The sequence below is a fragment of the Thunnus maccoyii genome, chromosome 24 (genome assembly GCF_910596095.1).
Source record: "Thunnus maccoyii chromosome 24, fThuMac1.1, whole genome shotgun sequence".
NCBI classification, from domain to species: Eukaryota; Metazoa; Chordata; class Actinopteri; order Scombriformes; family Scombridae; genus Thunnus; species Thunnus maccoyii.
The window spans coordinates 1,793,041-1,820,542 of NC_056556.1; the positions used below are offsets into that span (position 1 = coordinate 1,793,041).

Here is a 27,502-nt window from a genome sequence, read left to right on the forward strand (position 1 = left end):
ATTTATGCAGCTTTATTCTCTTATTTTCAGATGTAAATCACATTAAATATATTATTTCAAGTCATAAATCTGAGACGCTTATTAAGATTAAATGTTTATTTTTTGTCGTCGTACGTTATGTGTAGGATGTTTATGACAGAATATAATCTAATAGAATCAGACTCACTGTTATAATAATATAGATTTCTGCATTCAACTCTGAAATGATCATTAATTATTAACGACCTTTAATCTGACGACTACATACAGACGTATAGAAACAGCTTCTATCTAACGTTTGGTGACGTTTCATCAGCTGGAAGTTGAGAAATGTACACTTTTTAAAAAGTGTCAACCGGTTGTGTCGACGTGTTTGAACGTGACGACGACAATAACCACAAACATTATAAATATATATAAGTTAAACCAGACAAAAAGCAGATTCTTGCTCAGCTCAGCGAACAGCCGCGAGAGATGAGATGTATGAGCCGACGTGCTGGTGTTAAAGCCGATCATTAATTACAGTCTGGATGTGTGTGTGTGTGTGTGTGTGTGTGTGTGTGTGAGAGAGGTAATGAGCGGTAGGAAACGGGGTTACGAGTGACATGGTGTCAGTGGCTTCTCTTCTGGCCTAATTAGCCCTCTAATTAATAGATTAATAGATAGATAGATAGAGCGTGGATAAGAGCATCAGCTAACTGCCCGAGCTAATGTGCATTTAGGATGAATCACCGTCACACACACACACACACACACACACACACACACACACACACACGCGTGGCGTCACGTGTAACCAGCGTCTAACAAGGTGAGCAGTGAGGAAATATATTTAAAACACTGATTCTGTTTCATCCAGAAAAACTGCATCCGTTGGATTTTTTTTTGAAATCTCACAGCAGAAAAAAAAAGAAAAAAAAGGGGGAAGACAAAAGGAAAGAAGAGGATGAAATCAATTAGCCTTTCCTGGCTGGTCATTAGCTGCCCTCGGATAGGCACAGATAATTAAAGGGAGGGTGGTGGGGTGAGAAAGGTCTGGGTGAGGAGGAGGAGGAGGAGGAGGGGGGGTTACTAGACGACGGAGATGGAGGGGTTAACAGTTAGAGAGAGAGAGAGAGATGATGCAAATGAGAAAGAGAGGAAGAGTTGGAGAAAAGGTGGAAAGATCTCTGGTCTGAAACGCAATGCTTCAGCGACGCTACAGAGGAGGAGGAGGAGGAGGAGGAGGAGGAGGAGGAGGAGGAGGAGGAGGAGGAGGGGAGAGAGGTGGAGGAGTGAAATGTAAGGAAAGAGAGAGGAGAGGATAGTGGAGAGGGATGTGGAGAAATATAAAATCTTTATGATCAATTAGAGAAGCAGAAATCTGAGGTCACATTCAGATAATTAACTGTCGACATGTCGGATGGAGACTCTGGGAGGTCAGAGGGGCTTCACGTCCTGATGTCACCGTCAGCACGGGGACGAGAAAACCACGAAAACCCACAAAGAAAAGTCTGAGAGACTTTCATATAAATGACTGTTGTTCTGCTGCTGAAAGCTTCACGTAGTTTAAAGGTTTATCAGCTGATCTGCTCCGTGTGCTGACGTCAGTCTTTGTTTCCCTCCGATTGGAGGAAAGATTCTTCACTCTCGTCTCTGAGCTTTGACTTCCATCAGCTGCTGTTTTGACCTTGTTTGACCTTTCGATGTGCGGCGAGATGACAGCTGATGAAATGTTAAAGTGATGCAAGAAAAGCTGATTCTGTTTGTTTCAGACGCTCCTGTTGGACCGAAAACTAAACTAGGAACTAAAATTCAGTAAAGAATCATGAACGTTATGCAAATTAGTCTGATAACAGATTAAAAACAACAACAGCAGAGTCACTGTGTGTGTTTGGTTATTTATGTTTAACTGCACTAGGAAACTCTTCCTCTACTTCTAGATTGAAAAGTACAAATAAAATTCTTCTTCTTCTTCTTCATTTCTGTTTTAGAACATAACCGGTAAATAAGGTTTTATTTCTCTTGTTGACTCTTTATCATCAACATCAGAAGTTTGCTTTTAATGACATAAACATGGCAGGAAGTCTCGTCTTCATATTGATACGACTGGAAGCTCGTTCACAGTTTTAACGTTCAGACTCTTCCTCAACAGTCCCTCAACCATCACAAACTACTTCCTGGGAACCGGGACTCTTTTGGCTCCGTGCAGGAACTAGATCCAGTCCTCTTGGTTCCTGGAGTGTTTCAGGGGCTCCTGAGGATGAGGAGGATGAGGAGGATGAGGAGGCAGTGACAGCGGTGGCAGTGGCGGTGACCGCGGCAGCTTCGGCCTCGTGGCCGACAGTCATTGACATTTCCTTCCAGATTAGCTGGATGCAGATGAGTGGACCTGCCTGGCTGCAGAGGGGGGGTAGTGGGGGGGTAGTGGGGGGGGGGGAGGGGCGGTAACGCAGGAACAGGGTTTAATCTGACCAACGCTTCCATATGTGAAGTGAGGATGAGGAGGATGAAGAGCTGCAGATGTGCTGCAGGTATTAATGCATGAAAATCAGGAAACTCCTGCTGGAAACGCTGCTGTGTGATTATTTTTATGATGATGATGTTTTTGACCACAATAACTGAAAAGATGAGAATCTAATCTATTAATACACATATTACATCTTTATATAGAATCAGCTGCTGGTTAAAGGTGTTTTTATTAAAGATGTTTGGTATGAAGGTCTCACACTTTGGGAAAAGTTGATGGATTATTGAAACTGGCATCACTTGCTTCATTTTTTAGATACTTTTATGTAAACGACTGTAAAGTTGATAAAACGATCAGTTGATCAATAGAAAACGTATCACTGATGATCAGTTCAGTGTTTCTGACTGACATGTTTCTGTTTTATAACTCTAGAACCTGAACAAGACAAAACAAGTCAAACTGACCTTTTTCTGACAAACAAGAGTCTAAATAATGAAAGAAATGCAGTGAAGAAGTAAGAGAATGAAGGATGAAGTGAAGAACAGCAGCATGAACTTCATTCACTGGATGAATGAAGGAGCTAAATGTTTCCCCGACAGTCGAGCGGAGGACGAATCGTTTCCTTCTCGGCTCCTTTCAAAGCTGTAAACACTCTCGGTGAATTAACAGAGTTCTCGAATAAAAGAGGAAGAGACGATGTTTCCTTTAAATGAAGCGTTCTCTGCTGCGGCTGAAGGTTTCACATGTTTAACAGCCGGGCCGCCGCTCGCCGTGAACCCATTCAATCCAAACACATTACCCACAAACACGAGGACGACTCTGTTCTGTCGTCCAGTTTTTCCACCCCCTTTCTCCCTTTTTCCTTTATTGTATGAGCAATTTGCCGACTGAGCCAATTAGCCAAAGGGTGGGGGGGTGAGGGGAGGAGGAGGGGGGGGGGGGGGACCCTCTTACCGTCGGCGTTCAGATTCATTTCTGCTCCAGGAGCCGGCCCCCGCTGGCTAACGGCGGGCAGGAGCAGAGCGAGGCCGGCGAGCGGGAGAGGACGGACAGAGTCACGCATGTAGAGAGCGTTATTTATTTCTTCATTATTAAAATAAGGGGGGGGGGGGGGGGGGAGGAGGAGGGGGAGAGGTTAATCTGATGACTCAGGCATAAAGAATGTGCATTTAGTTTGTGCTTTTAGCCCGCATTAGCATAACCTCGCCGCGATGACAAACGATGAATGGCCCGGTGATTGGCTCGTGTCAGCCGGCTTAATGTCAATAGTAAATTGGAGGGCTTGTTAGACGAGTCGGGGGACGCGGTTACGGGCCGCGGCGAGGCAGTCATGTACAAAATAATGTCTATTAGGACTAATTTAATCAAGGCCTCCCTTTTACAGATGAATTAGAATGTAGGGGCCAATTATTTTTCAACGTTTGCGGTGGCCCTGCCTGTCAGGAGGCTTCTCTCTGTGTGTGTGTGTGTGTGTGTGTGTGTGTGTGTGTGTGTGTGTGTGTGTGTGTGTGTGTGTGTGTGTGTGTGTGTGTGTGCTGTTTAAAATGCAGGCCAGGGGGGCCGGCTCGGATCAGCGGGGGCTGCAGATAATGGCGGAGAAGATGATGGCAGGCGGGATCAGCTAGTTAACCGACGCAGATGAAACGAGAGCTCGACTCAGACTGCACACACACACACACACACACACACACACACACACACACACACACACACACACGCACACACACACACACACACACACACACACACACACACACACACGCACACACGGCTACATGTATGTAGATAATCTCGGGGACACACAAACATGCACTACGAGGCTGATCTCATTGAAATTCAGTTATTTATACAAACATTGTTTCATTATCTGGTTCAGAGTTTATCTGCAGTAAATGACTGACGGTCTCGTTGTGTTTCAGGTTTTAAGCTGCTGAACTTTTCTCTTTGCTAAGTGGAGACATCACAGCTGTCAGTGACTGCAGAGAAAAGTTCCAATAATGAATGAATGTGGCCTTAAAACAAGTCATTAATGAGAAACTATTTTGATAATTGATCCTTAAAAGTCATTTTACTGTATTAAGTGAAAACATTCTTTACTTTCAGCTTCTCTGATGTGAAGATTTGCTGCTTTTCTTTGTCTTATGTGACAATAAACTAAACATCTTTTAGGTTCAGGAACAAAACAAGATGTTTGAAGACGTCAGGTTGAGATGAAACTGTGTTTTTTAAAGTATGATTCTGACATTTCATAGACAAACAAATAATCGATTAATAGAGAAAATAATTAGTAGATTCATTGATGATGAAAATAATCATCTGACTGACTTATTTTTGTCATAATCTTGGGTTTAAAAATATCCTTAAAGGTTTGTGTTCATGCAAGAAGAGTTTTTAATTCTAATTAACTGAACATGAACCACAGTAACATAATAGAGAAATACAGAAATATCAGAGACTCACTGAAGCCTCAAAATGAGACAAAACTCAATGAAGTTTGTGTTAAAATGTTATTAAAATAAAATATAAATATGTTGCAATGACTTTTTTGTAAAATATGACTGAAATATTTGAAAGTTTTAAACAGACTTTCAACCCTCCTGCATCACTATCTGCTCCTAACGACGTTCCCTCCCTGATCCTGATCCTGATCCTGATCCTGATCCTGAACCTGATCCTGAACCTGATCCTGAACCTGATCCTGATCCTCTGATGCGATGTGTGTCCGTCTCCCATCACACCAGTCCAATCTGTGTTATGATGGTGGACTCAGGAGGTGTGTGTGTGTGTGTGTGTGTGACTGATATGAGCTCGGGGTTTTATGGGGTACGAGGCAGGGCTGCCCCCCCCTCCTTCCCCCACCATTGCCTCTGACCCTGGGGGGCAATTATCTTGTGACGTGGGGCCCCCCCCCCGCCCGCCTCCTTCTCCCGGTCGCCCCATCTGGTCCCCTGAGCCCAATCCTGCTGCCGTGTCGGGGCGTCCGCCGCACCTGCACCCCGGCCCAGATTAAAAGCCCCTGGTCTAATTTTAAATCTGTTAGCGCTGGCCTTTTCTTAGGGGGGAACAAGACTAATCTGTTCCCATAAAGGGCCCTTATTCTTTCCCCTCTCCTGGCTCCCAGCGCCGACAGACCTGCTGCTGAATTATTACTGGCCGTGCATTCGTCATGTGGGGCCCGCTGTTAAGTGCAGCGGCGGTGGCGCGGCGATACGTCGCCCGCCGTGCACGCTCATCCTTTAGCCGCCGTCGTTCCTGCTCATTTCTCTGCTGTCTTATTAAGGTGTGGCGCTCCAGTGCCGACACGTCTCTACCTCCTCCTCCTCCTCCTCCTCCTCCTCCTCCTATTGTTCACGCCGCACGCTGACCCCGACATGAAGACTCCCGGTAAGGTCATCACCTCCAACACACGCCTTCCTCTTCTCACAGCTTCCTGCAGATTTGTGACTTTGATGCAACAATAATGAATATTTTTATTTTAGGATCAAAGTGAAAATGTTGCAGCCGGAAAATCTGATTGATTTATGTTTTTGTTTAAGTTAATTATTCAGTTTTCTGGTTGTTATTTTATCTTAATAAATTAGAGGTGAATGATAAAATAAATCTCACCAGTAACATTTCCAGTCGACATGGAAGATGTTTGTTATAATGAACGCTGCATCTTAAATATTTAACTGGCTATAAACTGGTTATTTGTTATTTGATCTGCCAGTAGTATCACTGGCTGGAAACAAAACTATGACACTGACACCAGTTCTCTCACAGTTGTTTTTGACTGAACTTGTGACTGGGAGCACTGGAGAGTTTTTAGTTCATCGTCTCCATCAGCCGGCTAAAGAGACTGACCCTCTACGACAGACTGCCAAAGGTCAGAGCTTGGCATGAGGGCATGGCGGGGGTGGGTGAGGGGGGGGGGGGGGGTACGAGGACACAGGAGGCTCAGGGGACGGAGGCACATGGCCGCCAACCACCTCCCTAGTGTGGAGGCCAGGAGGCCGGATTAGCAGCGCTGTCACTTGCTGTCCGCTCAGGCCTGCTAACACGCTGCGTCAAACACAGCCTGAGCAGGCCTTGGGTGCTGGTGATGATGCGCCACTCGACAGATAATTAAAACAATGAGCCGCGGCGCCAAAGAACCGAGGACGGAGGGTGCTGCTGCTGCTGCGGCGGCGCCCGGCCGAGCCAGCGAGCCCCCTGTGGGTGCTCCACGATGATGGGCAGCGTTCCCAAACTTAGCAGCCCCTTCAGCGGTGGCATCAGCTGGGGCGCGGACACCGGGCGACCATGCCAGCTGAGGTGATGACGGCTGACCGCAGGCAGCCAGAGGTTAATGGGAACGTTTAGAGGACGGCTGAGTCTTTTTGTGGTTTGCATCAGAGAGAGAGAAAATACTTGTTAGAGGATCCCTCCGGCGCAGCAGAGCTGGCACTGTTGGTGTTCATCCACAACTGTAAGCTCCCTCCCAGCTTCACAGCTTAGTCCCTGCTCATCGCTGTCCCCCCGTCTGCACCACTGCGAGGGATGCATGTCAACAAGTATCTCTCCTCACAATGAAGCATTGTAGTGCTGAACAGGCATGGCAAGCCGTTGTGTTTGCAGCAGCGAGCTCTCAAACGATTAGCAGTGACAGTATCCTCCCTGAGACTCGCTGATGCTAATGAGACCTGGACCGGCCGTCGCTGTGGGCAGACGTACGGAGGAGACCGGGATGAACGGGGGATTGAAACGGGAGGAAAAGGGGAAGATAAAGAGATGATGACAACAGTTGGGAGACGGCGGGGGCTCGGCCCTGTCACATATCTCATTGGACGGGGGCGTCGCCATGGAGGAGAGGTGCGATCTCTCCGAACATAATTCCTCCCTCCGGTCCGACCGGGAAGTCGTCGGGGGGGAGGGGAGGAGAGAAAAAAAATGGAGGTGTTTAATACTGACAGCCATACTAATGCACCTCCCTCCCTCCCTCGCTCCATCCGTCCGTCCTCCTCCAGGTCTCGCCATCGTTTCTTTTCCTTCCCCTCGCATCCAAACTCCTCTTCCTGCTGCTTTCTTCACAACTTCCTCGTCTGTTTCCCTTCCCTCCATGTATCCCATTCCTCTCTTTTTGTCCCAGTTCTCTTCCTCTCTCTCTCTCTCTCTCTCTCTCCAACCTCCAAACAGGACCTAATTGGGAGGCGAGAGTGGGGGGCCAGACCTTGACAGACAGGAGGTCAGCGTAATTGCTGCTGGCCATATTTAACATTAAGATAATCAGGCCATTAATTACCCTTTGGATCATTAAATCAGCCACTTGCAAAATGAAATTTCGGCCTCTATTACTCACTTGAGAGACCACGAGGGGAGGGCATTTTTCCATCCATCAGCCTCCCCCTCCCCTCCACCTCCCCCCCTCCCTCTCTCTCTCTCTCTCTCTGCCTCCCCCTCCCATCCCTCCTGCTGCCTGGACAAAGCCTCCGCCGGCCCTTTTCCCACACCTCAATCTCAGCCGATTCTTCTTCCTCTTCAGCTTTTACGCAGGTTTCTGTCGACGCTGTTTTCTGTCACTTGAATGAGGAGGAGTTGTTTCATTTTGGAGATTTACGGTTCGGAGTCTTCGGAGCAAATAAGAGCTTATTATTGATTATTTAAAGATGGATTATGATTTAATCCACAAAACTAAATTCGAGGTGTAATTGAGAAGAAACTTGATGATGCATTTCTGGCAATTTAACAAACAAAATGAGATATTCAGGGACTGAAGCTCCGCAGTTTATCTTGTATAATTGTATAAATACTGATTTTAGTTCAACCTGCCACATTTATGTTAATTATTTCCTGATCAAATTCATTTATCGTTTCTTTTCTTAGACCTTTTTTATGCCTGTGGTCAAGTTGGACAAATAAAACTAAATAAAAGGAACAATTGAATTGATTAGAGTGTTTGTTTCTGTTTTTCAGTTGAGTGTGATGTTCTTTAATTTTACTGAACATCTTCTAATAGAGACTCATTGAATATTCTCTCTATTTCTGATTTACTAACACAACAGTGATATAGTTTATTTGAAGAAAACAAAATCTTTTCCAGATCTTTCCTGCCTCACTGACAGTGACGTAAAGGTTTCTACTTATTATGATTTTAACAGAGGTGTACCACAAGGCTCTATTCTGGGTCCTCTTCTGTTCACCAGGTTTCCATTCAAACGTTTTAACCTTATTCCCAGAATATCAGCATTTTCCATCCATACTGCAGCTGTCAAGATAAACTGTGAGTGCTGCTATCTTTTCTGTCGCAGAAGAAGAGGGAACAACAACGTGAATATATGTTTTTTTGCGTTAAAATGCCGAATTTTTGGAAATTAGTTTGAAATTTGTGCTACATTTGGATGAAAACTTAGAGTCAGTCTGGTTTTATCATGTGAACAAATGTGTTGATTTTCTGGAGCTGAATTCATGTTTGTTGTTTGTTTATTTAAGAAATCTTTATTTAAAATGTTCAGCTCAGTTTGTCGACATAGTTTGATGCTGGTTGATTAAATGTTGATTGTTTTTAAAATGCTAATAATAGAATATAAACCAAAACAACATAGTTTGATTGACAGATGATCATCCATCTCAGTTGCTGGTAGTGATTTTTGCTTTTAGTGAAACTCGTCTGTCGGTTGTCGTGTATTTAAAGATATTTAAGAATCATATGTTTTGGTGTTTTGTTGACGTCTCACAGGTTGTGATTTCAGAGGAGCGGTGAGTGTCGGAGTGAATGTAACCTCAGTGACACAGCTTCTACATATCATTTCATAGACCGTATCTGGAACTCCATAAAGCTGTCATAAAACCTCCACGCCTTCCTCTCACAGTGTGTGTGTGTGTGTGTGTGTGTGTGTGTGTGTGTGTGTGACGGATGAATAGATGTGGTTTAGATGAACGACAGAGACGGAGGAGGGAAAGAACAAGAAGTTATGTTCAGCTGTTGCGCTTATTTTAAGCAAATTATATTCAAGAGATTGTGAGAAGATGACATCATTAATGGAGCAGCAGATATTTCTCACAATTTAATGAACTAAATCAAGTCTGAGATGAAATTATACACAAACTTCCTGTTGTCTTTTGTTTTATTGTCACACAACTGCAGTGAAAACTTCAAACTCTAGAAGAAGATATTTTACTTTTCATGCAAATAAGAAAAGAAAAAGAACATTTTAGGTTTATTTTACCTTCATGACACTAAATCTTTGTTGTATATGAGTGAAAATAAGACTTCCTGTTCCTGTTCACTTTTATCTGACAGCTTTTGTTGTCGCTGATGATCGTTCACTAAATAAAACGAGGACGAGCTCGGTGGAAAAACTCGCCGTCGCCCCGGAAACGCTCAATTTTGATGACGAAATTTCAGAAGAAACTAAAACTCCACCAGACAACGTTTCTTCTTTGGTTAATCTTTAAATATAAACTTTATTTTCACCTCTTCAGTCTGGATTTTGACGACCATTTATTGATTTTACTGTGTTCATGTTTTAAAATGTTTTATTCCATCTTATCTATTCTATTTACAATTGTCTTTTATATCTTTTTATCTGTTTTATTGGTTCAATTACAGTTTCAGCATTTTTATTTCTCATGTACATTAGTCTGAAATTGTTTTACTGTTTACATTTATTATTTTTAAAATCAAATTCAGTCATCTGATTGATTGATTGGTTTGCAAAAAGCAACAGAAACACAAAGATTTCACTAAATTAATATTTTGTCGAATAAAGAAGAAGAAGCAGGTAACAGATCATCAAGGTGCATCCCAGAAGAAAAACCTTTTATTGCATCTTTTCTTCTTACAAATCTACAATATTTCTGCCTTTTTTTAATTCAAAATGTGCATGAAAACAGCTGATTTAAACGTACCTGGATGAAGGTGGAGAAGGAGAGAAGTAAAGAGAGAAAAGGAAAGCTGGACTCAGCGGGAGAGAAACGATGGAGGGAAGCAGACGAGGAGAGAAAGAAAGAAAGAAAGGAGGGATTTATGGCGGGGAAACGACAAACAGCGCAGTCACTTAAGGGATGGACTGATAAATACTATCGACAGCGCAGACAGAGGAGGAGAAGAGATGGAGCTGCAGCGGAGCGTCGCAGGTTAATTGAGATAATATTGACCTCCTCCTCTAATCTCTTCAGGGGGGAAACATGCTTCACATTCAGAAATAAATAGGAACATGAGCAACAATAAAAGCATTAGCGCTCTGACGGAGGAGGGCTAATGGCACGTCAATACTCCAACACGCTCTCAGTGTGTGTGTGTGTGTGTGTTTCTCTTCCTGTTTTACTGCAGTAACACTTTGCCTGTGTGTGTGTTATTGTTGTACTTACAAAGACTCACGTTTCTGTTGTGTGTTGATGTTTAAAAGACGAAGAGTTTGACGCTGCTGCGTTTAGAATCTGATGTTAATGTTCAGGATCAGCGTCAGTAGAAAAGACGCTCCTAATAACTTATAAATTACATCTTTTTCTCTCCAGCAGAAGTTTTTACAGCTGCACCGATTAGTTGATTAATTGAAAATTAATCAGCAGCTACTCTGATAATTGAATAATCACTTTTTTGTTTCCAGGTTCTTAAATGTGAGAATTTGCTGCTTTTCTTGGTCTTAAATTATAGTTAATTGAATATTTTCGGACAAAATGACATTTGACATTTGTCTCATTACACTCTAGGATACTGTGATCAACATTTTTCACTGTTTAACAATGAATTGATTCATAGAGAAATCGTTAGTTGCAGCTCTGCTATAAACTTTGTTTTCTTTCCCAAAAAACGTGACATCACAACTTGACATCAACCAGAATGACGTCACTATACTTGTGATACATCAGTTAAACTGGTAATTAATGGACGTGTCAATATTGTCCCATATACCTGCACTTTAATTAATGTGACTTATTTCAAATCATTTTTAGTAATTTATTCCTTCCTTTTTTTTTTTACAAATTTGCAGCTGATATAGTGTATTTATATGTTTCTACATATTGTTTTTGTGGCGTATGATGTGATATCTGGTTTCTCCTTTTGGACAACAAAGATGAATAATAAAGTTGTTTTGATTTGATTTGAAATGTTCGTTTGATTCGATCAAAACATTTTCTGACGTTACTAACGAGCCGCTCACACATACAGACTCAAAGCTCTGACGATGCAAATGTTCATGCAAATACCACTTTATTAACTGTGTTTGTTAATAATCTGCCACTACTTTAAATAAAATAACTGTGGGATCCAGTTTCATATATTTAACGAGTTACCAATAATTTAAAATAGAAGAACAAGGCTCCTCTCTACAGTCATATATAGATTTCTGGATGGATGGAAAACTTCTGCACATAAACACAAAAATATTACAAAATTTCAGTATATTTAGATGATATTTAACTGTGGAAATTCAGTTTGGAAAGTGGGGTGGTCTTATATTTGAGGACGAGACAATAACATGTTCACAACATCAGATCAGCTGTTTGAATGGAGAGTAAAGCTCAGAGATATAACGACACGTATGTTCATACTGCTGCTGTTCACAGAAAAACTGACAGAAACTGTTTGTGTCATAAATGAAAAAGCCGACCAATCATAGCGTGAGGTGGGTGTGAACGCCGGCAAAGGGGGAGGAGCTTAACAGGCACTTCCACCATCTGAAGGAGTAAACAGCCACCTTACTGCTGCATTATGGGTGGTTTTCAGTGTTAATGAGTTAGTTTCAGTCTGTTAGAGTCAGTCAGCATTAAAAGTGTTTGTTCTCAGTTTAACCTGCAGGTGGAAACGACGTCTTTACTGCAGAAACGCATCACTGTCACAGACGGCGAGCAGCTCTAACAGACTTTTTATAAAAACAGCTGTGTTATAATCTTATATTTGGGCACAGTTTGTGTTTTATTTCCCATAAAAAGTCTCCTAGATCATGTATAGTCCATGCAAAATGACTGAGTTAAACACATGGCAGCCTGGATGATGCAATAATTCTATACATGAAGGAAAAACTAACAAAAACATCCTGTTCACACTGATTTATTTCTCATTTTTTCACTTCTTCTCGCATTGGTTTGCATATTTAATATCAACAGTAACGTGTCTTTGTTTACATGTATTAATTGTGTTTGGGTGCTTGTACGGTTTCAATGTTTGTGTGTATTCCTGTATTTGTGAGCTGATGTGTGTGTGTGTGTGTGTGTGTGTGTGTGTGTGTTGGGGGTCATGTGGGGAGTAATTATAAGGTGCTTCTGTTGACTAATGAGCGTTGGGGGGGGTGAGGCAGAGGGGGAGGACGGGGAAGTCGATCTTTATGCGGATGGCAGTCAGCTCTAATTTGTTATGATGGCTGCTGGCTTCCCAGAGCTGCAACGGCCGATAATTACACACACACACACACACACACACACACACACACACACACACACACACACACACACACACACACACACACACACACACACACACGCAGGAACACACTGATCAACACCGACGTCACGCTAAAGTTCAACGATTTGTTACTATCCCCTGTAGTCTACAAGGCAACACACACACACACACACACACACACACACACACACACACACACACAGGCGTTTCTGTCAATAAGCAACACATCCAGTATGAACCCTGCTGGGACACGCTGCCCCCTGTCTGCACAGACAGGAAGTGCATCAAACATGAAGAACCCACACGACGCCTTTACAAGTTACTTTCACGATTAATCATTTAGTCAATAAAACATCAGAAAATGGTGATTAAAAAACATCCTCAAGTGTCTTATTTTGTCCAACAAACAGTTCAAAACCCCAAAATATTCAGTTTACACTAATGGGAGACCAAGAAAAGCATCTGAGAGCTTTAAACCAGAGAATATTTGACATCTTTGCTTCAAAGATGACTTCAGCGATTATAAAAACAGTTGCTGTACTGGGGTCCAGTTAAAGATCCACCTCTAAACTGTCCTCCCAGTTTGTCAAACTGTCCACAGAAATAAAAACCTCCTCAGTACTGGGATCTTCTGTTCGTAGCAAGACCCACATATACAAAATAAGCATCAATTAACTCAGTTTTTCTAACTTTTGGAGCCAGATTTGCTGTGCAGCAGTTTGAGTAAAGACATTAATTTAAGAATATTTAACACAGAAGAACAAACTGGAAGAATAAAGGTCTTGAAACCAGATTTTGACAAATGGTTTTTCATCAAGACAAAACCACAAGATTAGAAAACAAACCAGATCCAGTCGAAGGCTCTGATCACGTCAGCTGACGGTGATTCTGCTAAACTATAAAGCAACTTTCAATACATCTGTTGCAAACAATTAGATATTAGCATCTACTGATGTCTTTTAAATATGAACAGTTGTTTATTTCCACATCCAGCAACATGTATAAGGTCAATAATGTCTTGTGGGGTTCCTCAGGGTTCTAGTCTTGATCCTTTATAGCTTCAATCTGGTCAAAGATGCTTTAAATTATGTGTTTAGTCCAATTTTTTAACATATTATCAGCTTATAAAGTAGTTGTGGCTAACATGTTAGCAACAATTTCCACATCCAGCAGCTACAGAGCAACATTATCATTCATGTGGAGTCGTGTTTCTGTCCACCTGGTGAATGTGAGTCCAATATTCACTCTCTTTTAGCTTCTGTTTTTGTTCTCCACCAGCTCCTGAGGGAAATATCTGGCTCTTTAGCTGCTAAATGCTCCACTATGTTCACCAGCTAGTCTACAGCTAACTGTTAGCAGGTAGTCTACAGCTAACTGTTAGCAGGTAGTGTACAGCTGCTTTTTACGGCTTTTACTCTGAAATCGACGCTATGAGACGCTGAGAGTGAACCAGAACAGTAAAGTTGCAGCCGGACAGATAAACAACGAGCTGAAACTTGCAGTAAAACTTCTGGGAGAAGTCGAGGCGGCGTTTTTCCTACCTGCTGGCGTCCGGTCCGGGTTTGAGGTGTCCCTGAGCGTTGGCCTCCCACACGCTGTTGGCCAGCTCGTTGCCGATGGCCGACATCACCTTGATGAGCTCCAGCGGCCACTCGTCCAGGTCCAGGGAGCGAACTCTGGACAGGTGGGTGCCCAGGTTCCTGTGGATGCCCGAACACTCGATGCAGATCAGAGCCCCGAGGTTCAGACTCGCCCAGTCCGGGTCTGACGGTGACAAACAAACACGTTAAAGGACAAACCCGTGTTTTTATACTTCATATGTAAAGTCAAAGTTATAGAAGATATTTTCCTCCTTTAGAAGAGATGATTTGGTGCCAGTTTGTTCTTGTTATGTGAGATTTCAGCTTCATTTCAACATAAAATAGAAAAATAGAAAAATAGAAATCTTTTGTAGGACTAACAAAGCATTCTGGGTAAATGAGTCGTCTAATTGACTGTTTTGACTCCATTTAATCATGTTTTTAAGTTATTTAACAGGATGTTTTCTGCTTGTAAATAAAAACATCAACACTGTCAGTAAATACTATGAATGCTGCAGTTAAAACAAACAATTATAGAAGCTAAAAAAAGCAGAAAATATGTCTGAAAACATAAAAAAATCCCAAGAAATCAATCGAAATGTCAAAAACATTATCACACAATGAAAAACAATGAAAACAACAAAACTAACAAACAGTAAAACTTATAAAAGAAGAAATGTAAATGTATTTTTCTGCAGAAGCAGAGCAGACATGTTTGTTATTTCACTCCAACAGGCAAAGACGGAGCTTCTGAACCACTCAGGAAGACCACCAGATGTGGTTGAAAGCTCTGGAAACAGCCAGTAAGTGAACCTTAGCTCTGGGTTTTTGTCCAGAGATTCTGTCTCCGTCTTTCTCCTCCTTTAATCCCCCAAATATAACTTTATTATCACATCACATATTGGATCTTCAGGCTGACTTCAACTCTGTAAAGGTCAGATTTTAAGAGGAGTTCATCACTCGTACTCACTCTGCGTCTCACAGTCGGCACAGCGGCTGTTTCCTCGGATACTTCTGATGGACTGCAGAGCCATCGCCTCCGTCTGGCTCGTCAGACGAGACTGAAAGAAAAAAGAAAAAATACTTTGACCAAATCTTTTCAATCGATCAGTAACTATTTTGATAATTGAATAATCGTTTCTGTAATTTTTCAAGTAAAAAGCTCAAATATTCTTTCATGTGCTGCTTTTCTTTGTCATGAGACAAAACATCACAACAGGCTCTGAGAAACGGTTTAACTGAATTATAGACTAAACTATTCTATATAATCTAATCTCTAATTCTATAATCAATAATGTAAATAATCGTTAGGTGCAGCTCTATTCAGTAGTGGATAAATTATTCCAAAAATCCAAAGATATTCTGTTTAAAATGACATAAAACACAGAGAGGAAAGCAGCAAATCTTCACATTAATGTTTCAAACAGATCTGCTTGATAAATAACTATCAACTGGTTATTAGAAATGTTGATCAAGTGATCAATATCAGCTTGTTTCAGCTCTAACTGAGAGCAGGAAGCTTTATAATGTGGTTTATTTATAGATTAGAGACGTAAAACATCCAACAGATAACATGTTCAACTAAGTAAAAACGTCTTTATATTAAACTCCTGTGACGTGTTTCACTGTGAAACTGAAGATTTGATTTACAGTTAACGAGACGGATTTAAATCAAATCCTCAGCATTTGATTGGGCAGCTAAAAAAGTGGGCGGGTCTTAGAGATAAGTAGCTGTTGTTAGATCAGGAATCAGACCACTGATATACAAACACTCATCACTTCCTGTTTCTCTCCTCATACGACCCGCTAACAGTGAAGATGCTGTAGCTGCTACTCGCCTAAAGTCACGTTTGATTGGTTGAACTTTTGTAAACTTCTGAGTCATCAAACATTTGAAACCGTTTTACAGGAAGAGAAAATCTTTGATGGAAGAATTTACACTAATACTGATTTTTTGGACACATATTTGGCAAATAAATGAACAATTAACACGAGATTAAAACTGGGAAATCTCGTTGGATGTTGATAATCTGATAGAACGTGAAGTCAGATGTTTCCAACTTTGCCCCCAGATGTTGCTTTGACAGTAACAAGTTAAAAAAACCTCATTTGTTTGATAAATCTGGAGACAAAACGTTCTCTTCTGGGCTCCAAACATCAGTTACACTCCTGATTCTGGAAATCTTCCTCCTCAGATTGTTTATACTCTGAGATTTTTTTTTTTTTTGGAAACTGTCAAATAATTTCCTTCCAAACACAAAACACAAACACGGTCGGCGTCTCTCACATCACACAGGTGACGACAGACACTGAACAGATGTGTGTTGTTGCTGTTTCAGGCTGAACCCACTGATGTCAGGGAACGAAGGAATAACACAGCAAACAAATGGAGAAGACGGGGGGGGGGGGGGGGGGGGGGTTGTCTGGTGTTTTTGGTGGTATGAGGGGGGGCAATAAAAGGCTGAGAGCCTGAGGCGTAAACACAGCGGCCTCGACTGAGAGCCGAGCTGCCTGCTGCAGGTGGAAAATGGCAACGCTGAGGCCGAGTCTGAGCTGCTGTAATTGCTATTTTGTAATTATGTGAGTGAAAGTGTGTTTGTGTGTGTAAGCAGGTAACAGTGTGTGTGTGTGAGATAATGTGATATCTTCTTAGGTGTCGCCACAGCAGATCATCTGTTTCCATCTTTAAACCGTCCAACCTGCTCTGTTCCTCTGATATATTCATTCCTAATCATTTACATGTGATTTATTTATATATTTTTAGAAATACTCAAACTCGCAGACGTCTCTTGTCTGTGAACAAACGGCCCCGGTTCAGATCTGGGATTGAAAGAAAGCAGATTAAACGTTCACCTTGTTCTTGCTGCTCTCGCAGGACTGCAGGCTGGCCAGGATCTGACTCTCGATCACCTGCACCCAGGCGTCACGCTCCTCGTACGAAGTGGCCTCGAAATGCCACGTCTGCCCCGTCAGCGACACGATGGTGAACTCAAAGTTCTCCTCTTGTTCTGTCGGAAGGGAAAAACAGAAAGAAAAGAAAGATTTAGAACAGAAACAACATCCGGAGACGTCCGACGACTTCACCTCCACCGTTTGGGTTCACGCTGGTGTCCAGAGTTAGAGGAGCAGGAGGAGGACACATCAAACAAACCAGTTACTCTTCATCCTCGAAGTCTTCACTCTGGTGAAGCTGAAACATGGTTTTGATAAAAGCATAAATCTCATCTTTGAGTAGCTTCTCCAAACACGTTTTCCAGTGTGGAAAAGGAAGGTTGATGATGAGATTTATGTGTTTTCTGACAGCTTCTAATACGACTTGTAGACTTATGAACTGTTGCTGAAATATACAGAATATTTCAGAATTGAGAAGGAGAGATTTACAGGAATTTTGGATTCATAAATTGGGTGAAATGAGGAACTAGACTTGCAGAATTGAATTATTATTATAAGAAAAATATGAACCTAAAAGTAGTAAAAGATGGAAAATATTCACGTTTACTATTGTCTGTTTTTGTAGAATTTACTGGATTACAGAATACTTTAAAAAGTTGGTTGTAAAGTTGTAACGTTTTGTATTTACATTCCTCTTTTAAACTTTGGTATCCAAGAGAAAATAAAGTGTTTCATGTTGAGAAAAGATGACAACAGAGTTCTGCAAAAACACTGGAAAAACCCCTAAATATGTTTTTTTGACACTTTGTACGAGCAGCAAAGCCACAAACAGAGTTATTCAGTCTCTAAGTTCTTAAATACGTCTGACTCGGTCTCTGTTTTTGTGTGGAGGTCGTCCGTTTCGTTAGCTGTTAGCTTACATCGCTGTTCCATCGGTGACTGGATGTGAATTGATTGTGAATAATTTCGCCTGCTGCCTGCTCACATTTTGTTCTTTTTTTTTAACCTGTTAATTTATACAAATGTTATATTTTACACATTTTTTGCAGGTTGCTGGTCTCTGGATGAGAGTAATGTTGTTTTGTAAATCACTGATAAACAGAGTAAATATAAAGAAGCTTTGAGAACATAAAGACATGTTTGTATTTTGTCAAAGAGAACCAGCAGCTCCGTCCATGTGAGGTCTTTTCATTGATATAAAGTCTCTAATCGAAGGACACCTGTTCCTCCTGAACCAGCTGCAGGAGACCTTCACGACCCCGTCCAGCTCCGTCCCCCTGAAGCCAGGATGTCACCCAAATTACGGGGCCCTTTGTCCCCCCCCGCCCCCCCCCCACCCCCACCCCCGAACCGTCCTGCCCTCTACTCCGCTGACATGTCAGTGGGAGAGGTCAGTCATTACAATCAGGGGCCTGCTGCAGGGGGGACATGTGGATCTGTTACCCAGAACCCCCTCAGAGGTTAATGGGACAATCAGGACTCAATTAGGATGTGTGTGTGTGTGTGTGTGTGTGTGTGTGTGTGTGTGTGTCTGCAGAAGAGATTCAAGGTCCTGGACTGATTTAAAGAAGTTGTAGAAGGTCTAAAGATGTGCGTTTCTGCATATTGAGATGTTCAAATGATGCAGTTCACTCAAAAACACCATTACATTCACCTTTATGGAAATATTTTCAGACCAAGAGGCTGAACCCAGTTTAATCATGGTTTGTGTTTTAGCTAATTTATCGTTATTGGAGTTTTGAAACTGTGCAGCTTTAATCAGTTATAACCAAAGTGACAAAATATTGATCTAAAAAGCTTTCTATCCAAATATAACAACCTCCTTCTTAAAGGTTTAATAGTATTTACTGAACCAATAATAAAACAAGTGAAATGCTCAAATGTTTCTGTATTTTATGGTGAACTGTCCCTTTAAAGACCTTCAGCAGTTTGAGCTCGTTCTGAGACGTCTGAGGGAAGTTCGGGCACATTTGGAAACCGTTACCGAGCGCAGAGAAGGATGGGAAGTGGAGGTGAAGCGGGGGCACGGCTGTGAGTCGGTATCATCACCACCACCACCAGATCAGACAACAAGCAGCTTCTGTTTACAATTAGCCCCAGAGAGGAGGAAGGGACACACACACACACACACACACACACACACACACGGGGGTAATCACTTAATCAAAGATCGGCCTCCAGCACGGCAGGATTCCTCAGATTCTGCTGGTGTGACCCTCAAAGAAAAAGCAACCAAAGAGGTCTCTAAGAAATGTTCTGCTTCTTTTATCAGCTGGGCACGTAAACAACAGAAGCGGCGTTTGGCAGACGAGATCTCGCTACGGAGGGTCAGTAATCATTCATGACACTTCTCGTGGAAGCGATTCTGGAAGCGGCGGTTTTCATGACGTGCGCCGGGAGTGAAGCAGCGAAAAAAAAGATGAGAGGTTTAATCAGTCGGAGAGCGGTCACGGCCGGCCCGCGAGGGAACGACCATTTGCTCTTCCTCAACTCCAGTCATTTGGCTAATTGGGAGCGTGTCAGAGCACCGGAGCTGAAGTTCCCCTCCGGCTCGGCTCGGGATAATCAATGGGCTCGTCCGAGGAGAGGAAGGACGGAAGGTAAGGATGGAAGGAAGAGCCCCGAGGCCAAACCGCAGCGAGAGGCTGAGAAACCCTTCCACTTCCAGGATAAAGAGATTGAAAACACCTTTGCTGACCAAAGTTTCCTTTTCTGAAGATCATTTTCATCTCTTCAGTGCTTCGGGCTGCTGATGGTCTGAGTCTGATTAGTTGATGTTAATTAAAACTACTGTTTACAAGGGCTGGTTAGTGGCTGAAGGTTAAAGCAGAGTTTTAGTTTAAATTGGCAGTTCAGACTTAAAACTATGAAAAATATTTGCTGATGAGCTTTTTTCATGATGAAAGCAAGAGAAAACAAAAACTACTGAACAACCTTTTTTCTCCACGGTGAAAACACGATGAAGAACTCACCAAACTGTTAAAAATGTACTAAAAGTGGCCTTTAAATATGAACAATTTTGCATCTTTGTAACATTTTAACTTTGAGAGAAATGTTACTGTTACAGATTTATGAACTAAATTCAACAATCTCACAAAAATTTGAGAACAAGCTGCAACAAAACCGGCGGGAAAAACCATGAAAACATTTATATAAACGTAACATTACGGCTATGACGTGAATATTACTTGTTGTAAGTGTGTTCATGTTGCTTTTAGTTTCTTTTTTATAGGTTTTACGTAGGAACGAGTGCAGGATTGAGTTTGTTTAGTAAGAAATATTACAGTGTTCATGTTATCCAGACTGTTAGCTGCTTGCTAACTGTTAGCTGCTTGCTAACTGTCTGAAGCAACAGATGAGAAAAACACACAAACCTATTGTGTAAAATGTGAATAAAACTGACAACATTATGTCAAAAGACTAAAAAAGAAACAAAACCAGTTGTAAGAGATGAGATGTTACCTGTCACTCATACAGCCAAATGTTAAAAACACAACTCTAGATGTTTCCTACTGGTTCTTCTGGTTTTATTGTTGCTTTATAAAGAAAGTTTAGACCTGAGACACCAGTTGTTCATTTAACGTCCAAGTAGGAGAGAAAAACAGCTACTTAACACAACATCAGCTGCATTAAGCTTAAGAAGAACTAAAACTGTCCTGATTTCTACCACTAACTCTTGGTGGCAATTCTGAACAAATTTACTAAATTTCAACGTAAAACTCAACATGACGTGTTCACAATAAGACTAAACTTTGTACTTCTGATGTTGTCAAAATCTCACAGTTCGTCATCCTGCAAAGTCACAGATGCCCAAAACATTATCAACCTCCAACAATCGTCTCCAGATCAAAGTATGAAAGAAGTGCCTGCTTGTTTATGTTTCCAGATTTCATGAATTATCTAGTAAGTCTTGACTTCTCACATCCACAAATGTACTTTGATACAGATCTATGAACTGTAACCAGGTGTTTCTTCTCTCTAAAACGACGACACGCCCATCAAGCGCCGGTCGAGCCCCTTAAGGTCACGAGCCAGAGTCCCATCATAATTAAATTCCCATGATTCTCTGTTTTCATGAGGAGGAGGAGGAGGAGGAGGAGGAGGGGTTTGCTGCTTGACAATTACAGAAACCAACAATCCAGAAAGACCCTGCCTCTGTGTGGCATAAATTAAATGCTGTTCCTGGATTTAAATGCTGCACGCTGACCCGACGCACCACGTGGGTTAATGAATAAAACGAGGGGGGCAGAAACAATCCCGCCACCCAGGTTTCCTCTGAAAGCCTCCACAAGTGACAAAAACACATCTCTACAGAGCTTTTTAGCCTCTTTTAGCTCCTAGTTTTGGTTTTGCAGCACATTTTATGTCTGTTTTATGTATAAATCTCAAAGTTAGAGACATCGAGCAGCTAAAGAGCCAAATATTGTTCTCAGGAGTCGGTGGAGACCAAACCGGAGCTAAAAGTGCGCTAATATTGGACAGTGCTGGATGTGGAAGTAGCCAGCTGCTTGCTAACATGTTAGCAACTTTATAAGATAATAATAAGTCCGATGTTGTGTTTACAGCTCGTTCTGCTGCCTCCAAGACGCCAGAAAACCAATTAACACAGTTTTAAAGCAGTAATGCAAGACAGCAATTATGATATTTTGGCTCGATGTTGATTAATGTGATTAATATTAAACATTATGAGCTGAAAACATTATCTGCTTAACTGAAAATTAATCAGCAACTCATTTATTAATCATTTAAGTAATTTTTCAAGAAAAAGTGTCAAACATTTGCTGATTACAGATTCTTGAATTTGAAGATTTGCTGTTTTTCTTTGTCTGACATGAAAGTAAACAGAATATTTTGAGGTTTTTGAGCTCAAGGATATTTAAAAATATTTTCTGAAGTTTCATAGATAGATAGATATCTATAGATAGATTAGATGATTAATAATCAGCATCTGTTACTATTTTTGATCCCGAGGACAAAAAGATTATGGTGGTAAAATACAACTTCAATATTTTCAACAACAGTTGATGTAAAATTAACTTCTATGCTGATGACGACGTGATGTACGTATGATTACGAACTAAACAAACTCAACATGTGTTGATAAAGCTCAACGTTTTCTGCAGTTTTTGTTTGAAAGCTGCAACATGTTGAGCTTGAAAAGTGATTCTTGACCTCTGAAACGGTCTAAACTCAAGGTCCACTCACTGGCTTGTTTCCGGAGCTATCAACCATATCACACAGTCTTCATCGGGCGTATTAACTGCAGTCTAACGAAACAATCTCAACTTTTAAGCCAAAATGGACGAGAAGTAAAATTATTTCTCGAATTTTCTAGAAATGAGGCAGAAATTTATTTGCATCTGAAACAAATATTTCAGATTTTTTCACTTTTTTATAAGAAAATAAGACTTTTTTACAGAATAAAACTTGATTTTTGTTTCTCGGCTAGAGTAGTTAAAGGTAACGTCAGCTTTGAGTTTCTTGCCGCTTTAAGATATTTTCCTCCCAATGAGTCACTGAGCGTCTTGATATCCTCTCCTCTGTCTTTGTGTACGCGACTAAAACGTATGTATGAGAGTACAAACACACTCAAGACGGCGAGTCACCCGCCACGCCGTGTTGGTAATTACTGCCACCGCTCTCGGCTACTGTGGGCGACATTCACACGGAGAGAGGTGGCGCCGAGGCAATTTGTGAACTCTGACACCAGCAACCTTTAGCAGCAGAAACAGAACAAACCGAATATACAGCATTTACAAGACGCAGGGGAGGGAGGGAGGGAGGGGTGGCAGGACATGCATACAAGCCTATCATCTGTGTGTGTGTGTGTGTGTGTGTGTGACAGGCAGGACGGTGGGTGCAATGAGAGGGGAGGTGTGAGGGAGACAAAAGGGGGCCTCGGGAAACACAAATTAAAAGCCTTAAATGTCACCGCACACAGTATTGCTTTGCGACACAGGTCATTACTCCCCATATTATTCGCTGCCTTTTACAACATTAATAACCTGGAAAATGTTGCAGCCGATTGTTCTCAAGTCTCTCTGAAAAAAAGAAATATGTCCTTCTAGTTTTACTGAACACGTATGAAGAAGAGGATTCATGACTGACCGGAGATGATTTAACCGGTTTAAGAACATCTGAGGTGTTTCAGCAGATCAGTGTGTAATTTAAGAAGAATCTGGGAGCTGAACAACATCCAACACTCACGTTTAACATCTGCTGCTGAGGGAGGAGGGAGGAGGGGGGCGTGTTTGTTTGGTTGCATCCTCACAGGTGAGGCGGGCGGGGCAGAAGGATGCAAGGTGGGGAAAGAAGCCGTGACGGACAGGTCAGGGGGAGGTGGGCGTTTGTCTCTCCAAACACACACAGAGCATCAAAATAAGCAGTGATTTTTGTTGATTTGCAGGTTAAAACTGGGCACAATTTAGTGGGAAAGTGTGTTTAAGTTGCGTAGAACTGTTGTTTTAAGAATTACACGTTTACTTTTCATGGTGAAGCAGATCCTCACTACAGTTTGAAATATAGGCATCGAAATGCTGTTTCAATCAGTCGTTCCCAACCTGTTTTTGACTTTTGACCCCTTAAAATAAAAGTATCTCTGCTTGTAACTCCTTGTATCTGGTTATTTTTTTTATTTAATCTTTATTTAATCAGGTTGTCTCATTTAATTAAAAGTCACTTCTAAGGCTAGACAGTCACAACCAACAAATAATCAATAAAAACAGCTGAAAGAGTCATAAAAACATCAGATAATAAAGCTTTTAAGGGTTAGTTTGAAGGTTTATTTCATTAAACTGTATATTTGAACAAGTTGTGACCATGTGATTCATCCTGAAAAGCTCAAATTAAACATTAATTCACAAGAAAAATCTAAATATTTTTATATAGCCTTTAAAAAATACTGTTGCTATCTTGATAAATGTGGTTTAAACAACCATCATATGTGGTTTAGACGTCTGAAAACTCTTTTACACCAGATGTCGCCCAGTTTTAACCTAAATATATGAATATTTTTAAATCACAGCTTATTGGGAGATGTTCGTCCCTCCGTCCCAGCAGCGGTGGCAGTTTACCTTCCGAGTTATCCAGACTGTTGCTGTAAATGCTGCGCAGACTACCAACACGATTAAGTTTCCACGCTTTACGTTTGGCTGCGTCCACCGACGGCAGGAAGAGGAGAGAGAGAAGAAGAGAGGAAAGAGAAGGAGGGGGGGGGAACGGACGACAGGAGACAAAACAGAGCGGCGGGAAGGAGACGACATGAACGAGAGGAAACAGAAGAAGAAGAAGAAGAAGGAAACAGAGAGAGAGACAGGCGTCAAAAACAGCATCGATGACGAGGAGTCAGAGGAGGGGGGGCGTGGCTCGATACACGAGGGGGAGGGGCCAATGAGCACGATGAAGAGGTTAAAGTACGTTTGCAACATAAACTTTTCAAACCTTCTTAAATGTTCTCGCACTAAAACATCAGCGGAGGAAAAGAACTTTTTACTGAAGTTCTGCACTTAAGTACAAATTTGAGGGACTTTAAACTTTTACTCCACTACATTTATTTGACTGTTTTTCCTTTTATATCATTGTAAACAGAATATTTTTATGTTTTGGACTAAATAAACGAGATATTTTAAGGCGTCTCCTAAACAATTAATCTGCTTAACTGAAAAAATAATACGTATATTATTATACGTATTACGAAATATTTGTTAGTTTCAGCTCTAGAAAACAGCACAAAGTGAGATTAAAGTGAGAATAAAGACTTTATTTATGCAATAATGCTGATTCTAAATGTGTTTGCAGGAAGTAGAAAACACTGATTATAAATGAAGACAATAATAAAACATTCAGGTATAAAACATCTTTCCTGTAGCTTTGATTCTCTCTCAGGTGGTCGAGCTGTGACCTCTGACCTCTGCTCCGTCTTGAACAGTGAACCTTCAGTCACATTTACCCCCCCCCCCGCCCCCCCGAGGCTACTGTGAACATTTGCCACCAAACCAACATTTACAGAAGATGAAATACAGTCGTACGGCGGTGCGAGAGAGATCGACACTTTAAATGTTACTCTGCTTGTTTCTTTTCCCTCGTCGCCTCTCGTTCTCCTACAGGAGGCGAGGGCGAGCGAGGATTTACCCGCTCTGAAATGATCACGGGTACATTATTCATCTAAAAATGAATCAGAAACACTTTGAAAAGGTCGGAGGTCTGAATGAAAAACTGCTGCGACTCAAAACTAAATAAACAGTTTGTGTTTCTTTTCTTTATGATTCACCTAAAATGCTAAAAGCCTTCAGAGTGTATGGAAGTCAAGAAAAGACACTAAAAATATACGTCAGTTAATGTTTTTATTTATTTAACCTTTACTTCTACTATATTTATACTATATTTAAAAATGGAAATGTTACATTTAAATTAAAATTCATGCAAATAAAAAGTTGAATTTCATGTTGATTAAATGTATTCTAATGTTGGCATCCCTCCACTTCCATATGTGAACTGTATTATTGAATATTTTTAACAAAAAGAACTGAAACAGGTTATAAAAGACAAACTAAAGAGAGAAATAAAGATCCTGACGGAGCGTCGACAGTGAAGACTTTGGACTAAAACGACCTCGGCGTCTCATCAAAGCGTCGACGGCTCAAACGTCTCCCGTCGTCAGGTATCCTCCGACCACCTGGCTTCTCCTCCACACTGACCCTCTTTGTTTCCCACCTGCTTGACCCCCCCTCCCTCCCCCCCCCTCCCTCCCCCCACCACCCCCCGCTGACCCAAATTGACCCGTGATGGCGAGCGGCGCCCATCTTCCTGATTAACCTCGACTTTAAAAGGAATCCACGCTCACAATGAGCCAGTCAAGAGGCGACGTGCTGCAGGTGCGCCGCCGAGCCCGTCGCCAAACAGACCCGACGGCCGACTGTCGGGGTCGAATTATGAGAGGGCTATTAAAGCTACACACACACACACACACACACACACACACACACACACACACACACACACACACACACACACACACACACACACGCTCTTCTCGTCAGCTACACCTGTTGTGAGGAGTTTGCTGGTCGAGGAATCAAAGCCGACGTTTCTCAAACACACAAAAAAAAAAACTGTCTTTGCGATCAGGAATGTGCTCAGTGATCCTGCTGCTACCTGTGTGGGGCCACTTCAAACATCTGAAGCCACGCGTGTGTGTGTGTGTGTGTGTGTGTGTGTGTGTGTGTGTGTGTGTGTGTGTGTGTGTGTGAAGGTATCTTGACTCGGCAGGTCGACTTTCAAAAAGGTCCTGGATGGAGGGAGGGAATCAAACGGCGGCTAGTTAACGAGAGCTGAGGGCTGATGTTGATCAGCAGGAAGTTAAACCTGACGCAGGAACCAGATGAAGAGGACAAATATGTTTATTATACGTTCATCTTCTGCTTGTTTTTACCTCTTCACGTCTCAATTTCTGATACTTTCAGTGATTCAAGAAGAAGTCTGGAGTTGGAAAAAATAATCCAACAATCAGAGCGTGTTTGCTTGATGTTTGCAGCTCTGCAGGTTTGTTCTAAGTCGACTTAAAAGAAATAAAAACTCTTGAATCAACATATTTCTTCCACCAACATGATAAATAATAAGTTAACTGCAACAACAGCCTCAAAATAAACACTTGAGGAGTCACATCAGCATTTAAAATGGCAAAAATTTGGTGAAAAATCAATTATTATCAATAAAAATGTAATATATTAAAGGTTTGTACTGTAAACAAGCAAATTAAAAACGTCACCGTGGACTGAAAGAATGTGAATGTCATTATTTCCTCATATTTTAACCCTGCATTGATTAATTAATAATGAAAATAACGGTTAGTTGCAGCCGTTACAGCACTGAGCTGTGTGTGTGTGTGTGTGTGTGTGTGTGTGTGTGTGTGTGTGTGTGGGTGTGGTCCTACCTGGGGGAGCTCGGCCCGCAGAGGGCGGTTCCCCCTCATGAATTACGGCGAGCCTCGCTCTGACACGAAGATACTTCACCCGCCCGCCCCGGCGTGACAGGCGGCGAGCCGGCGGCCGGCCGAGCGCGCTCAGTGCTTAATGGCTAAATTGGGAAGACTGTTACTAATCGCTTATTGAATAATGAAAGTGACACAGCTGATAAAAGATTTCAATACGGTGGATTATTTATAATATTTCACTTAAGCCTCTCCGGCTGACTAATGGGGGGGCGAGTCGAGGGCTCGGGGAGCGTCTGACAACGTGCGGA

General features: G+C 41.8%; 1 protein-coding gene across 3 annotated transcripts in view; it reads right to left on the reverse strand.

Moving 5' to 3' along the window:
• The window catches only part of agap1 (ArfGAP with GTPase domain, ankyrin repeat and PH domain 1), a 183,051-nt gene that overhangs the window by 14,103 nt on the left and 141,446 nt on the right, over positions 1–27,502 (reverse strand). For 2 of the 3 annotated variants that reach the window (XM_042404430.1, XM_042404429.1), the window contains 3 exons: positions 17,225–17,379; positions 15,342–15,432; positions 14,333–14,555 (listed from right to left, as the gene is read on the reverse strand). In XM_042404430.1, coding sequence (XP_042260364.1) covers positions 14,333–14,555; positions 15,342–15,432; positions 17,225–17,379 — 469 coding nt within the window. Of the gene's footprint in view, positions 1–14,332; positions 14,556–15,341; positions 15,433–17,224; positions 17,380–24,336; positions 24,415–27,502 lie in introns of all 3 variants that reach the window. The other variant, XM_042404431.1, reaches the window with a different exon arrangement.